We start from the raw sequence: 16,521 nt of genomic DNA, 5'->3' as shown, positions 1-16,521 counted from the left end.
TGAACCTGAACCTAACTGCATTTAAGCTAATTCAACAATTCCTCAATTTAGGGGAATCAATGTTAATTCCAAAATAATAAGCTTTAAACAGTCATTCAGCACCAATATTTTAAGGGTTAAGTTATGGGTTTTCTATAGATTTTGAAAATATGTATTTATAATTTAAATAACAAAAACTTTCACTACCATAAAAATAAGTAAATAATGTAACAATGAACAATTAAGTTATAAATAGCTATTATTTTCTAATACCTACCTAAATACTATGCACAATTAATATTTCAATCTTTAGATAACAATGAACTTTCATGGAAAAATAATTATCAACATTTCCTCCTCAAATAATAATGTATTATTAAACAGTTTATTGGAATAAAATTATTTTGTTTTTGTTTTAATGTGCCATAATAATTATAATAAAATACATTTTCAAAAATACCAATAAATTATATTAAAAAAATAATATATAACACAGTATACAGTATTAACTACCTATTATGGATACTATGAATGTATTTGTGTTTGTAGATGATAAATGATATTATGTACTCGTGCGTATATTATATATTACACTACTATAATATACCAAATATTATCATCTTTAAATCTAAAACTAAAAATAAACTATTAATACTAGCTGATGGGTATATTAACACCCACCCAAAACACGTGTAATTGTCAAAACACCACATAAGTTTACTGATTATTTTCTTAAACAAATTGTGTATTATTTATATAAGAATTTTAAATTAATGTAATTGGTTATTTTTAAGGTAATTTAAGTATTATTACTTATTAGGACAATAATAACATATAATAATCTTAATCATAAATAGTAATCTTACACAAATATAAGTATTAAGTACCAAATTCAAATTCTTATAAAACATGTTTCAAACAGAACTGTAAATATGTCTACTTATTAGAAATAATTACAATTCTGAAACTTAAAAAATTAAATAAAAGTTATTGTTAATATTAAATTATGTTGGTTGTATTATTATTTATTATATTGTTATAATTATATAATTTTAAAATGGATAAGCTCATAGAAGAAGTATGATGATTAATTTAGGACTTAGACACGATCAGACTGATCAGTAATGATATTCAAAATTCAAATACAAAATGTATATATTTTTGAATGTAACACTTTTTCTATTAAATTTAAATAGAAAGGAATATATTTAATGATAAAAACATCATATTGTTTTGATAAATTAAAATATTTTATATTATAACTTATAATAAACTTAATATTGTTACAGAACTGAGGTAGGACAAGCCACACCACAACCTCAATATCTAAATATTACTTGTAATCAAATTTAATTAATATGAAAAAGTTAATAAAAACATCCACAACCACCTAAATACTCTTATTTCTAATTTTATTTTCTTATTAGACAACCACCCCTTTTGTCTCAAAAGAAATTGGCCATGCAATTTTCTCTTAATATACTTAAAAAAAATATAATAAAATCAAATTTTGTAGTAGTTTTACTAGATGCTCCTTTTTAATGCTTCACCATTAACAATATTTTGTTCTTTCTTTCTTTTACAATACATTTCCTTATTTTATTTAAATTATAAATTGTAAATATTTTCTATTTTTAAATAAAAAATACTTCAAAATATTGTTTATAACTTAATTTTTTCTTAATATTTTGAAAAAAGTATTATTTAAAACTTTAAATGTGTGGCTTGATCTGATTTATACTGTCTAAGATACATAGGGATTATGGGTTCTAACCAGCTTTAAAATGGTACTGATAAGAGATTATACTAAATACAAAATACATATACAAATAAATAATAATATAGTAAATGTATACCTACCAATTTACTTGTGCATTTTGGAAAAAAGAGTTACACTGTCTTTATAGTAAAGGCAGGCCCAGATTGGACCGTTAAGTTACCGAGAAAATCTCGGTGGACCACGTAAAATTTGGGTCGGCAGCCAAAAAATGGGTGGACAACATTTTCTAAAACCCCCCAATTATTGAATATTAGGGTTGAGTCTTCGTAGCTTATCATAAATGTATAATAAAATTTGAGCCTACCCTAAAATTTAATCAAATCTCCACCTATGAATGGGCCGATAGAAATTTAAAATCTTGGAGGGCCGAAGTCTCAATCCGGCGCTGAGTAAAGGCAATAAGAAATGATTAAATTATGGATAAATGAAAATAACTTGTAATATGTACTACATTCTATTACTATATACCTATAATAAATACATTTTATAAAAATAGTTTTTTGCATTGTTTATAGAAATAAGATGTATTATAATACTTATCTAAGATCATAGATCTATCTATTATTTTATTAGTAGCTAATGTTGTTTTAGTAATTTAATGTAGATATACACACATTTTATTTATAACTAAGCAGAATTTTCCTTTTCAAATATTATTCTGATTTATTTTAATAAAAAGATTATTTAATTGTCCCACAAGACTACTAAGAGCAGTCTATCTATGAGTCTGTATATCTGATGTTTATGTACAAATAATAATAATTTATGTTAAGGTCATACAACACATAAAAAAAATGTATTACCAGACTAAAATATTATTGTTTAAAATTTGGAATTAAACCATTAATAAGCCTTCAAAGTTTAAAATAATAAAATTATAAATTTATAAAATACTTGCTGATAGGTATTGTACTAAAATAAAAACATACAGAATTGGAAAAAGTATTTCATTTTATTTAACTTTTAACTTAATAATTCCATAAATAAATCAGATTAGCTCTTCAATGTTGTGGCATGAAGCAATTTTATTAGTTACTACCCATATACTTAAATTATTACAAAATATATCATTACATAATTGTTGGAATTTATTTTTATAAAAGCAACCGTGAAGATGATTTTTGAAATGCTTCAATAATATGAAATATATTACAATATAACAAAATATTATAAGCCATAATTTGAGGGTGTCATTTGGGATATTGTAGGGTATGCTTATGCATACCTAAAATTTAGCAAGATTGTATTTTGATTTTTGAGCTGTTCAAAAATAATACTTTTTTTTTTAATTGGTCTAATTGATCAATATTATGTAATAACTAATAGGTATGTACATAGCATTAGCATTATTAAGTAAAATTAAAATATCATTGCAAAAATGAAAGAGAAAAGATACCCATTATATCAATAGTAAAAATAAATAAATAATTTTTGTTAAACTATATTATTTTAATAAAACATATGAATGTTTGATCCATATTAAATAATTAATTTGTGACTGAAGATTTTAAGATTTGTTTTATACACAATGTTTCGGGCACAATAATAAAATAGAAATAATCAAAGAACAAACTTAGTAATTTATAATTAAATAACTGTACACAATATTCATAACATACGAGATCATCAGATGTAAATCTAAAAATTTAAATTCATTTTTAATAATTCTATAATATAATATATTTTGACCTGAATATTTTTTGGACTGCCTAGTTATTAGCATATCTTTCAAAAACTTGAAATGACACCCCTGTAATAATTAATACTAATTAAATAGATTAGGTATGTAAATTTTAATTTTGTGGTATATAAGATATTTATTCAGTCAATTGTTAAAATTAAATATAATTATACAAATAGAATAGATACTTCAACAAAAATATGTCAAAACTCTCCAACCAAAGTGCGGACATTGCCACATTGGTATCTGTATTCCATAAACTTATAACCGCAGTTATGCCGAATGGTTACAAGACATGTCTACCTAGCTTGTAAACAGAACCAAAGATCAAGTCCTACCAAACCAGGTCAATGGACAAACCACAAAGCGGCAATTTGAGTTAAATTCAAAAACTGATATTAATTAAACATCGAAAAAAAGATTAAATTCTGTATTAAATGTTCATCAAAAAATAAATATTATAAACAAACCTAATTCTAAGTAAACTCACCTTTGTTGGGTTTTAACCGTAAACTCTGTATCCAAGTATCGATCAAATGATACGACAGTTATAAAATGAAAAAAAATATTGAATTAAATAAATCTTCTGGGAATATTGTTTACAAATTGAAAACTATAAATATTATGAAGTTTAATATTTTTATCGTCGCTTACATTTACTTAAATGAAAAGTAAATAATAAAATATAATAATTCGAAAAAGTGGTTATCATTGAAAGATTATTACATTATTTTGTATATATACAGTACACAGGACAGGTCGTGCTCAGCCATTTTTACAGACATGGGGCATGGTTACACATTTAATTTAAAACATGGTTGCCAATAACTGCTAACCATTTATAAGATCTCTTTGACCACCACTCAAATCCCACTAATCCAAAATTCAGATAACGTTTTAAAATTTGAAGATAAAGGAATAAAATTTTATTATTTTGATTTTTAATGACTTAACTTTTGGCTTTTAACTAGTTAACAATATTAACATTTGAGACTATGCCGTTCAAAATTTAAAAACGATAATTATTTTTATTAGTTTAATTTCAACAGACCACCAAAACCCTAAATCTAATTTATGAAATATCTTGAGGTCTTATTTTAAAAACGAATGGCAAGTTATCTGTTATTCTGAATTTGATAACCATTAATCAATAATGTTCAATTTCTATTTTATTTTCTATTTTTGTTTTTCATAAAATGGGTAATAACATAAATGTTCAATTAAAATATTTATAAATATAAACAACAGCAATATAAGACTGTGTATATTATTATAATGTGAACATTATGAACGAATTATAATTTATTATTTATCAACATATTCTTTAGTTTATGCTTTAGTATCTACAAATAGTACGAAAAGATAGCAAAAAAAAAAAAAAATTAATTAATTTGATTCAGTACCTTATTAGTATTATATGCATATTATATGTTATTATTTCGATTTTCGACTATACTCAATGGACAATTAAATAATTTACTTTTATATTTTATTACATCTCATTAAATTTATCAAAACATTTAAACAATAAACAGTATATAAATCATGTAAGTATTATTTAAAAAATAATTTTTGAAATTTGAATAGATTCCTTAATTTATTATGTGTTAATAAATAATAATGCTTTAGAAATTTAGCACCTATAAAGTATTTTCGATTAAAATAAATTATTAATTGAAACATTACCTGTGTCATTCCTTTTTAATTCATTATTATGTGTAATATAAACTGCCTAGTTAATGGTTATGGACTTCTCTATACTGAAGTACCTATTACAAACAACCAATTTGAAATTAAAAAAATTTGTATTAACATAAATGTATAAGATCACAATTAAATAACTTTTCATTTTATGCTTACAAACTAAAAAATGCCCATAATAGTACCACTTCATTTCAATTTTAGGTAGACTAGTCTTTTACTTCAGCAAAGTATTTTATGACCCAGAATAAGACATACATAGATAATATTAATTATTAATATTAGTTAGGTACTTGACATAATATAATTGTACACAGTTTGAATTTACAATTTAAATATTATAATAAAATTCAATAATGGGTAACCAATCACTAAAAATTAGGGAAGTACCTTACCTCCCTTAATCTCATTAATTCATATTTTTTATAATGGAAATTATAAGTTAATTAGTATTGTCGTATTGCTTAATAATAATAATAATAATATAAGATTTATTGGCCATAATATTTAGTTACCATATAGTTTCAATAAGAGAAAATCGCGTTTAATGGCCCAACTCACCACTGAGATAAAAATCTCTTATTGGTGAAATTGGAGTATTATGAAAAACTTGAGTAATTAAATAAGTATAAATTTAAAAAATTAATAAATGGAAACATTAAAAGACAAAGAATAATAAACATAAAAAATAAAAAAATGGACACTAAAAGACAAAAACAAAAAAAAACAAAAATATATATATATGGAAATTTGAAAAAGAAATAAGTAAATAAGTTAATAGGTTGCTATTATAATATATTAAAGTTAAAGTTAACCAGGATCACATCATATTTTATACAACTATACACTAAACACTATGACTCAAATATTTGGGCTTTGGTTTAGCCAGATTTTAACATTTCTTTTGTATTGTTCAAAGGATTTGCTATTTAAAATGTGCGAAGGTGCTTTATTCAGGAGCTTAAGGCTTACCTGTGAAAAACATAGACTTGATTTAATCAATCGTGTAAAATGGATCTCTATGTTATTTTCATGTTGTGTATTATAGTATTTATTAATATAGTTATATTTATGGTGACGACTACTACTAATACTATTTTTTGTAGGACAGAACTTTTTTTTTATGCATGTACTAGTGTCCTTAACAATAGTGCTAAGTACATAAAATTGTACTTTTTTTGAAAATATTATGGAATAATACATGTTTATGATTTTTATAATTTGGTATTAATTTATAGTTTATGGTTCGAACTAATGCAAATATGCAATCTAATATGTTTGGTAGCATAATTAATTTAATTTGTTATCTTTTAATATATTTCCTACATATTAACAAAGTTTTGTATTTATTTATTCAAATTTTACACATGGTATTTTTACCAAAAAAAACTTTTTAAATTTTTATATCTGGTCACCAGTTATATTATTAATCTATCAAGTCATTAGTTCTATAATTTAATTAATGGTTTTTTCATTTAATTATAAGATTAATACATTTTTTTGATAGTATTTACTTATTTAATTGATGTAAGACATTAGTTATCAATTCAACTATTTCAGTAAAATGTATAATAAGTGTTTTAATCATAGATAATGTAGAAAATTGTATTATCTATAATTTCAATGAATATATTTTCTTTATTTATAGGAATAATGATGTATCAAGCGAAACATCAAATGTTAAGAATGATGAAATTATTTCAATTCATAATGCATATAAAAAAGAATTTAGTCGTATTAGTGAAGAACATCAATATAATTTAAATAGTCTGGAACAATGCTACAAAGAACAAATATTAAGTGTAATTAAAGAAAAGGATTCAATATCACTTCAATTACTATCAATTTTCCAATCTTTATTTGAGCATTTTCAATACAAGTTAAAAAAATTAAGGCCAAAAACTCATAGAGTAATAATTGATACATCTGCTGAGAAAATAGATTTTATCAATGAAACATATCAATGTATCATAAATAGCTATGAAAATAAACAACAAGATTTATTCAAAGAAATTTTTGAATTAAAAAAGGTAAATTGTACAACAGAAAACATTATCTTTTTTAAAAAGAATAAACAATTAATTTCCAGTCTAAATTAATTACTTATTTCAAAATTGCAAGTTATTATTTTAATCATTCATCAATTTTTTTATTTATTTTTTACTGTTCTAAGTAAAACCATTGCTCACTTGATTTAAATTACATTCAATTTTTCTTTAGACTATCATGGAAGAAAAGAAGATTAATTTAAATGTTTCATCAATTGATTTGCTAGAAAAGGAGAATTCTATTTTAAAGCAAAATTTGAATTCTAATGAATTAAAAAGAAATTTTAAGTCAGAGTTAATAACAGGAGTTCTTTTATGGTGCTTAGGTGTAATAGTTTATCACAAAAAGGTAACTTAGTAGAGGAAAATTGTAATATGATCTATTAAATCGATATTAAAAATGTCATTATATTCAGTGGCACCAAATTCTAAAATTTTACTTATGACATTAGACACCTCTACATAACTCACCTAGATTGGATTAATGTAAATTTGTATACTCAATGATAAAGATTCTCTGCCTATTAAATTTACCTATAACAGTTGTCATAAGTAAATATAAATTTTGGCTTCACTGATTATATTTATGGTCTCATGGACACATATAACATTATATTTAAATATAACATCATTTATATATACATTGATATAAAGGGAAAATACCTGAAATATTGGGTTGCAATAATACCTTTATAAATCCCTTTGTGGTAGTTAGAATATTGATTATAAAAAAGTGAATTTCTACTTAGTCGAAAGATGTTATTGTTTATTTTGATTTGCTTAACTACTAAAAAAAAGGGGGATTTATTTATCAATATTATATAAAATGATGTGTAGTTGTATATGATTAACTCATTACCAGATAAAAAAAAACAATAAACAGATGTTTATGTTTCAAATTTTTATAATTTCCAACAAAATTATATAATTAAACTACTACACATAATTACATTGTGTAAATTATTTCATTTTAATTTAAATAAAAATTGTTTTTTTAATATTTAAGGGCACGATTCCAAAAGAATATCCAAAAATAGAGTATTTACTTGAACTTATTTTAATTATTACTATAATTTGGTATTTGGGAAAATTTGGAGAAGATCGTAAATTAGGCTTACTAAATTTAATTATTTGTGGAACTTTATGTTGTGTATTAAGTTTTGTATAGAATATAACTATTTAGTTATTTACACTGTTTGTCATGTAAACATTTTGCCTCAAACAATTTTTTAGTTCTATCATATATTTATATTATGTTGAAAGAAATCATATTTTTTTATGTTATTTAATATTATAGTTTATTTTTTATTAATTATGTATATCTTAAAATTTCAATTGAATAATGATAAAATATATTTTTTTCGTGAACTCAATTATTGAAGTTTTTATCCAATTCATCCAAAATATCTTAAAATTTCAATATTAAACATGAATTTATAACTAATTATTATACTGTTTATTAAATGAATAAATAAAATTAAATACTAAATTTTAATGCAAGCATACACAATTAAGTCAATTGTGAGTACTTATAAAAGAACTTGTGTTTATTATTATATTATCACTATAGCCATTAAGTACTTCTCAATTCAATAATTAAAAATTATTTCAGTTGATATAAACCAAGTATTTTTTTCGTTTTATGTAAATAAAAATTATCAAGGTGTTAGTAAAATATATCACCATTACGAAGTACCTATTATTAAAATATGTAAGCATTTAAGCATAAAAATCAAAGTTAAAAGGTATATATATATTTTTTTTAGAGATTTAAACTTTTAATAAAACAATTCAGTTTTAAGTTAACCTATAAAAGTAATACTAACATTTGTAGAAAATAAATTTGTTCAACAATTAAATAAAAGTTGTAAAATGTACCTAACCTATTAATAGAAAATCTAAAAAATCTTTAGTTAACATATACAATATTTATATTAAACTTAAGTATTTTTGATAAAAAATAATACTTAAATAATAAAAAGTAAAATATAAATATTTGGTAAAATATTTTTTAATTGATATTCTGCAAAACTGTAAGAGACCTGGGAAAAAAACATAAGTGCTTTCATTGATACAAAGCTAATTTTTAAGGAACAATATTGTTTAATACTGTTCTGGATCTGACAATAATAATCTAAGTAAAAATTGATAGTGATGCCAACAATACTTTTTTTTAATGACAAAACGATTTTACAAACAAAAAAATATTTGGAGCAGGACTAAATTTGTTAAATATGGTTGAACAACGACGACATTTAATTATCTATACAAGTGCTTCCTTGTAAACTAATTTGAACCAATGTCCACAGAAGCAACGTTTTGGCTCGCCCGAGTGTAACCACATCCATTTAACATGTGATGAGTCTTCTTCACATACACAACCAACAATTCTAGCTTCAAAGGCAGAAGGAATTTCATTTGGTGTTTCTTTGGTTCCCACACCTCGTTTAATAGATTTTAAATTGTATGGGTCCTATAATATAAAATGACAATTTTTTGATTAGTAATTTTGTATATATTAATGCAATTTTTATAATTTTAAATATTAATTATTAGAAAATAAATTACATTATTAATGAGTACCAATAATTTTTGTATTATTAGATTTACTAGATTGGATTTAAAAAAACTGTACCTATTATCAAATATATTTATAAATTTTGTTTTATTTAGATGGAAATATTTGATAAAAAATGATTTGTTGATTTATTTTTTAATAATATCCAATATGTATAAACAATACAAACATACATTATATCAGTTATTGAATTACTTATGGATTAAACCGATTAATACTTTATAATAGTTTTTTAATTTCTGAATTTTTTGATCAAATAAATTGTTAAAAAAAAATCCATCAACATTTAAAAAACTTCAAAAATGGATCATTTGAATTATAATAATACAAACTTAATAAAATAATAATAACACTTACATCATTTCCAGCGAGACGCAAAAGCATTTCTTTTTTTTCGATACCCGTGGCTAAATCCAATGGATCAGGGAATCCTAAAAATAAATTTATATTAATATCGTTCAATTTTATTTAAACAATAACTATACTAAAGTTATCTGTAAAAAAAAATATTTCTTTAGAAAATTTAGTTATTTAAATAAATCTCCTTTTTTGAAGTTTTTCAAAAGTATTGATGATAGATCTTATATAACAGTAATATAAAAGTATTTACTATTTACACATCATAATAAGAAAAAAAAAATTAATCTGTTGTAATAGGTACTCAAATATTTAAAAACTTGATTGTACATGAACTATTTGAACTATTAGAGATGTTTGATGATGCAGAGTATGAGATCTCATTCCAAAAATAAAGTTTTAATAATAATTAATATCAGTCATTTTAAATTGAAAGTTTATATTAAATAACATTTGAGCATGTACATAATAAACTTTTATTTAATTCTATAATCTTGTGTAACTCAATTAATGGATTGGTTTTCAAAAATTCAAATAATTAAAAGAAAGCTTATCATTTTGATTTGCCAGTTTTCTATTATTTTATAACAATCAACACAAAGTTTAACAATCTTTAACATTAAATTCATTAGATTTTAAAAAAACAGGCAGCCTAAATGTTAATTATATTAATGTAAACTTATAGGTACTTAGATTAATTAATAAAATATGAATTATATTAAATAAAAATAGAATATAACCAGTTGAAGTGAGTCCTAATTGGTAACATTACATATGTCTAGAAACCAATACAATTATTGAAAAATACATAATACTAATCACATTAACCAATTATTAAGTATCTATCAACCTACTTTCGATTTTCAATTAACAAGTTAATTAAAATTATTGAAGAATGTGCTTATTTAATAATATCATCTAAATAATATAAAAGATAGTTTATTGTAACTAAATTAATAACTATCTTGTCTTTAAATTAAAAATTGATTGTCACGGTAATATTAATGTTTTGGAACGATCATTAAATTTTGTAGATTAAACTATAAAAACGATTGTAATAGTTATAGCTATTGCCATTACAGTGGACTTGCTGAAAAATAACAAAAAAAAGAATATTGCTTACCTTCATCCTTGCTTGTACTTAACCTCGCAGCCGAGGTTGTGAACATTCGCGGTGAACTTCGGAAGGCGAGCTTCGAGCCCAGGACTATTAGTCTTGAGTTCATTTCTATGTATTTAGGACTTTTTTTGAGTACGAAACTTAACTCCTACAGTCGAGATGGTAGTCGACGAATTTTTCCGCCAGAATCCGGCTAGGTAGTCCGTGTGGTGAGCCGTGAGCGGTTAACAGGAAAGAAAATTTACTCAGGTTGTAGCGACGGGGTTTAACACATGATTATAGAAGGTCAATTTATGCGTAGAAAAAGGAGATAGTTTACGCCTTTCGTGCGTAAACGGATATGTTGGTAACGCCGAAATTTATTTTTCATTGCGCAAAATCACAAATTCCCATCTAATACCCATACCTTTGATTTAATAATATTAAATTTGCTAAAAATAAAAATATACATGAAAAAAATAATACTATACTACAACTACATATTATAGACGACCATTTTTAATAATCATATGTAATATTTTATATTACTAATATCAATCAAATAAAATAATCAATTACAATTATATGTTTATACAAATCTTAAAAAACCGTATAATAATTATACCACAACCCTGGAGATCGATTTTCATGAGTTTGCTAGCCTGTATATGAGACTGTTGTTAGGCTATCTCGATTCTCGATTGCCGTCGTCTCTCTCCTTTTTCATCGAACGTGCATGTGATGGCTTGAGAAGTTCGGATTTTCTCTTTGATTTGTTGTGTTGTTCTCTCAATTCTTTCGTAACGTTACGCGTTCTCCAAGGTATGTATTTTCCGAATCTATACTTGTTAATCTTATTCGAATTTATATTGTAAATTCATTTATTAAATCGTCTTTGCGTTAGTTATCGGCCGCTTCGTGCATGTACGGGATTAAAGCATCGTTAGTTTAAAGAAATTATATTAGGTTTTGTAGAAACCAAAGTTCTTATACTCGTCATCATAAAATGCCACAAACAGTTAATTTATCGAATTGCGTTTCTTTACTTATAAATATCTGTGAAATTTAACAAGATTTAGGTTATAACTTATAACTAACGTGTAGCGTGTATTTACACATTACATAGGTTAAGTGATAGCAGTTGTTCTGATAACGAAAATTCAAAATTACTGCTCAAGATTGTCGATATTAATAATAATATAGTTTTCATTTTAAATGACATATTAACTTTAAGTACTATTTAAGGTACCTATTTGTAATTAAACATAAAAAATGTAATTAATTTCATACCTTTTGAATTGTTATTTATGTTTGTATAGTAATAATTGTGATTGGTTTTTGTTGTAAAGACCATATTATACCTACTTTGTATAATTAATTTTAATTTATTATTATTATTTATATGTAGATGCCTATCCCGACACAAGCTAAAATTGTTAAAAAGGGCAGTGCTGGTCCTGATCAATTCGAGTTGTCCATTTCTCAAGCTCTTTTGGAATTGGAAAACAATAGTGACTTGAAAGCTCAACTCCGCGAATTGTACATTACTAAAGCTAAAGAAATTGAACTCTTAGGCAAAAAGGTAAGTTTTATTGAATTAATATTTACAGTTAGAACAGGTTTCGGTATATTTCTACTAAACCATTTATATTGTGTTCTGTATGCCCAATCTGTAGGATTAAAAATCTTAACACATTACCTTCAATCGCATTTTAAAACACTGTATAAAATAAGAGTTCCACATTGGTACATGAATGGTTATTTTTATTTCAAAATTCACTTAAACTAACTGTTCAATGTTAATAAGACTATTTTAAGAATTAATTAGTTATAATTAAAATTTCTTTTTTTTAATACATAAACAATTTATTTTAGTTTTTTGTAGACCAATACTATTTATGGTTCATTCCAAAATTATGTATGTAATGGATTTAAGATAAAAAGAAATGGAACTATAGTGAAATTATAAAAATAAAATTAAAAATGTTCTTTTTTCACAAGAGGTCTTTGATTATACTTTTATCTAGATGGGGTCCATATCTTTAAAATCCTTTATGTATTTAAAACATAAAAATATTAATTTATGTTTTCATTTTTACTTTATTTATTATGTATTTTAATTTTCTAAGTATAATTTATATTTGTATATTTTAGAGTATTATTATTTATGTGCCAATGCCACAAAGAGCACAATTCCAAAAAATTCAAGCTCGTCTTGTTAGAGAATTGGAGAAGAAATTCAGTGGTAAGCATGTTGTCTTCATTGGTGATCGAAAAATTTTGCCTAAGCCAACAAGGAAAACCCGTACCCAAAACAAACAAAAACGCCCCAGAAGGTATTAAATTTATATAAATATTTTTTTAATTTTAATTATTGTTAGTATTTAATACTAAATTTATTTTGCTAGGCTCTAAGCTTTGTTGAATTAAAACAGCTAATTAATATTAGTAATAATAAATTACTTAACTATAAGTTGTAAAATTACATGCATGTGTTTTTCTTATTATTTAAAAAAAGATAATTTATTATATATTATTTATAATTTGTCCAATATATTCCTTTACATTTTTGTGTTTTTAATTAATAATTTATCATAATTATCTATTTAGCCGTACACTAACGTGGGTCTATGATGCTATTTTGGATGATTTGGTATTCCCTGCTGAAATTGTTGGCAAACGCATTCGTGTGAAGTTAGATGGTAAACAAGTCATGAAAGTACATTTGGACAAAACTCAGCAAACAAACATTGAACATAAGGTAATTTAAAAATTATAAATTACTATGTATATTGTATATAGCAAATGTATTCTAACTTCCAAACCTTAAACTTGAACCACTATCTGTTCAATATAAAATAATTATTTTGTCAAATTGTACCAATATAAAATTAAGTGATATATCTTAGTATTTTATCAATTTATTGATTAATTTAAGATTGATTCTGAGTAGTTAAGTGGCCGCAACACTTGCATGTGTTGTCTTCATCTTACAAGTACGTAACATAGCAAATTTATGCTCAGCAGCCCAAGTTTAGCTCCTTTAATTTAAAAATTAGTATGAATAAACCTATTATGAAACTTAATGGTAAGAACATTATCTGTGTTTGTATGTTGGTTTTCTGCGATTATTAAGTTTTTAAGTGAGTTATGAGTATTTTTAATTTACTTTTAACTTGCTATAAAATTGAACTATCTTAAAAAAACCAACATACAAACACAGATAATTTATAAGTGTGGTTTTAAACAGCAAATTAAATCTAATTTGTATTCTAAATAGATAAAATAAATAAATAACCAGGGAAAAAATTAAGCAAACAGGAATTTTTATGCAAATTAAATTTTAACAACATTGGTATTGTTTTTAACGTAACTAGAAAAATTTTATCAGTAGATTTTTGAAATGTTCATTAAATATTTATATAATCTTTATCTATACATAAAATAATTTTTAAAGTATTTTTCTGAACTATTTACAAACATTCAAAGTTTTCCATTTATTATTTATTAGTTTTTTTATAAATGTCAATAGAAAATAATTTTTTTTCTGAATTAAAAAATTTGATTCAGGGGTCCATAAGTTACTTATTTACCAACTATAAAATATTAAAAATTGATCATAAATATTTTTTATAAGAATTTTAATTTAGAACTACAAAATTCTTAAAATCTCGAAAATGTTCTAATTATTTTGGAATTAAAATTACTTAATTTTTCTTTTTGTATTTAAACTTGAAGAATATATTACAAGGTTCTTTTAAGTTTTTCATCTACAATCACAATAATTTCTACCTGAGAGTGGAATTAATTTTTATGATCATTTGAAGTTCTTTATGGCATTGCATATTCACCACCCATTAAATATAATTTTTAAAACAATTGTTGATATTTTGTTAAAATTAAAAAACAAATAACCACAGATACTACAAAGATTTTACTATATCATGATAATTTTCTATACATGAAAACATTTTCAAGATTGAATTATTAAATATAGACATTTTCAATTTTTTTTAGTTTAATTTCTATTAATGTCAATAATGTTTTTTGCTCAGTTTTAAAACTTTAAACTCTAATATTAGATCCTATATATAAGTTTTTCTTATAATAATTATTGTATAAAGAAATTTTCAAATCCAATCTTTTCAACAAAAATTAATTCCACCTACTATTTATACTACTATACTAGTACCACTAAAAACGCTACTCATTCGCGCATCCAAATGACTGAGCTCCGCAGTTTCGTACCCAAATTTCTCCCATTCAGCCATCCAGTCACCGGTATAAATTGCCCCACTTGCTACAATAGTGGCGGCGGCCAGCGTTCGGGGAAAGTTTAGTGGTGGGAATGCGTGAGATCGGACAAATTTTAGTCGCCGTCCAGTAGTGTTCTTACAATGACACTAGTATATAGTTATTTGTATTTTACCTACTATTACCTAATAGCAATATCAAAAAACATTTACATGAAAATAAATAAACTTAATATTATGGGCTGACATACCATCTTTGCCCAGAATAATTTTTTTTACGCTGTTTATTCAATTAAGTATAATCAATAATAACTGGGAGTAGCCCAAAAGCATAGTTAAGTTGTCTGGCTGAACTTTTTAGTTTTTGCCATGCTCAGTTTACTGATAGTTGTATTAAACTATTCTTTGATCTTGATTAGTAACTCTTATTATAGTAATAAAATAACTAAAAATTAAAAAACTTACTATAAATCGTATGGATTTTAATTAATACAGCGTGTTAAAAATATCCTGTATTGAATCTTTTGGTTGAGTTACTACAATACTGTCTTTTCAGTATATTATTTAATAATATAATTTTTTTTTTGTTATTACAGGTGGATACTTTTGCTTCAGTGTACAGAAAGCTGACTGGTAGGGAAGTGACTTTCGAATTTCCTGAACCATATTTATAAATCCTTATTTTTATCTAATAAAAACGTGATTTTACGACTTTATATTGTTATTTTTATATTTTTATCCTTACCGCTAAATTAAATAATATGGATAAGTGAATTAGTTTTTGTGATTAAATTAAATGAAATTAAAATTGGTCACAGTTTAATAAATTATTTTTTATATTTTTAGAATTTAAATATATAATCAAATAGCAAAAATCCTAGGTACCAGGTCTACTATACAGGAGCTTTTTTTCACATCTTACCATTGCTAAGGTCATTTAATAGATGTTAATTTTGGAATCAATTCTTTAAAAAATTTGGAGCAAAATCAGTATATCGGCATCTATTTTATAGAAATAACTGTAAATATTACAGTTTTCGCTTTT

General features: G+C 23.8%; 4 protein-coding genes across 5 annotated transcripts in view; 2 read left to right on the top strand and 2 right to left on the bottom strand.

The window, feature by feature from the left end:
• The window catches only part of LOC132920540 (uncharacterized), a 43,973-nt gene extending 39,794 nt beyond the window's left edge, over positions 1-4,179 (bottom strand). Inside the window, exon 1 of one of the 2 annotated variants that reach the window (XM_060983009.1) lies at positions 3,931-4,179. The gene's annotated coding sequence lies outside the window, so the exon portion shown is untranslated. The remainder of the gene's footprint in view (positions 1-3,930) is intronic. The other variant, XM_060983012.1, reaches the window with a different exon arrangement.
• Positions 4,180-4,781: 602 nt separating this feature from the next.
• LOC132920349 (uncharacterized) lies at positions 4,782-8,370 on the top strand. The gene is made up of 4 exons (XM_060982674.1): positions 4,782-4,987; positions 6,790-7,171; positions 7,362-7,538; positions 8,196-8,370. Coding segments are annotated over exons 1-4 (723 nt in total). The 5' UTR covers positions 4,782-4,985; the 3' UTR covers positions 8,358-8,370.
• A 964-nt stretch (positions 8,371-9,334) lies between these two features.
• Positions 9,335-11,538, bottom strand: LOC132920351 (cytochrome c oxidase subunit 5B, mitochondrial-like). Its single transcript, XM_060982676.1, has 3 exons — positions 11,248-11,538; positions 10,125-10,198; positions 9,335-9,662 (listed from the first exon to the last, which is right to left on the bottom strand). Exons 1-3 carry the CDS (start codon positions 11,348-11,350, stop codon positions 9,453-9,455), a joined length of 387 nt encoding a protein of 128 aa, XP_060838659.1. The 5' UTR covers positions 11,351-11,538; the 3' UTR covers positions 9,335-9,452.
• A 350-nt stretch (positions 11,539-11,888) lies between these two features.
• LOC132920350 (small ribosomal subunit protein eS7-like) lies at positions 11,889-16,192 on the top strand. The gene is made up of 5 exons (XM_060982675.1): positions 11,889-12,045; positions 12,632-12,805; positions 13,378-13,559; positions 13,834-13,984; positions 16,073-16,192. The coding sequence occupies exons 2-5, from the start codon at positions 12,632-12,634 to the stop codon at positions 16,148-16,150; spliced, it is 585 nt and encodes a 194-aa protein (XP_060838658.1). The 5' UTR covers positions 11,889-12,045; the 3' UTR covers positions 16,151-16,192.
• The last annotated feature ends 329 nt before the right edge of the window (positions 16,193-16,521 follow it).

The sequence above is a fragment of the Rhopalosiphum padi genome, chromosome 2 (assembly GCF_020882245.1).
Source record: "Rhopalosiphum padi isolate XX-2018 chromosome 2, ASM2088224v1, whole genome shotgun sequence".
Classification (NCBI taxonomy): domain Eukaryota; kingdom Metazoa; phylum Arthropoda; class Insecta; order Hemiptera; family Aphididae; genus Rhopalosiphum; species Rhopalosiphum padi.
The sequence above is the reverse complement of the archived record's forward strand: the minus strand, read 5'-3'. Positions and strand labels throughout refer to the sequence as shown.

What these genes read in the sequence shown, in the direction of transcription:
- LOC132920351 (XM_060982676.1), bottom strand. Translation starts at nt 11,350, where the DNA reads ATGAACTCAAGACTAATAGTCCTGGGCTCGAAGCTCGCCTTCCGAAGT. An exon ending in AAGTACAAGCAAGGATGAAG is followed by an intron (nt 10,199 to 11,247) that starts GTAAGCAATATT and finishes ATTTATTTTTAG; the next exon opens with GATTCCCTGATCCATTGGAT. An exon ending in TGCGTCTCGCTGGAAATGAT is followed by an intron (nt 9,663 to 10,124) that starts GTAAGTGTTATT and finishes TTTATATTATAG; the next exon opens with GACCCATACAATTTAAAATC.
- LOC132920349 (XM_060982674.1), top strand. An exon ending in AAATTTTTGAATTAAAAAAG is followed by an intron (nt 7,172 to 7,361) that starts GTAAATTGTACA and finishes ATTTTTCTTTAG; the next exon opens with ACTATCATGGAAGAAAAGAA. An exon ending in TAATAGTTTATCACAAAAAG is followed by an intron (nt 7,539 to 8,195) that starts GTAACTTAGTAG and finishes TTAATATTTAAG; the next exon opens with GGCACGATTCCAAAAGAATA.
- LOC132920350 (XM_060982675.1), top strand. Translation starts at nt 12,632, where the DNA reads ATGCCTATCCCGACACAAGCTAAAATTGTTAAAAAGGGCAGTGCTGGT. An exon ending in TTGAACTCTTAGGCAAAAAG is followed by an intron (nt 12,806 to 13,377) that starts GTAAGTTTTATT and finishes TGTATATTTTAG; the next exon opens with AGTATTATTATTTATGTGCC. An exon ending in AAACAAAAACGCCCCAGAAG is followed by an intron (nt 13,560 to 13,833) that starts GTATTAAATTTA and finishes TTATCTATTTAG; the next exon opens with CCGTACACTAACGTGGGTCT.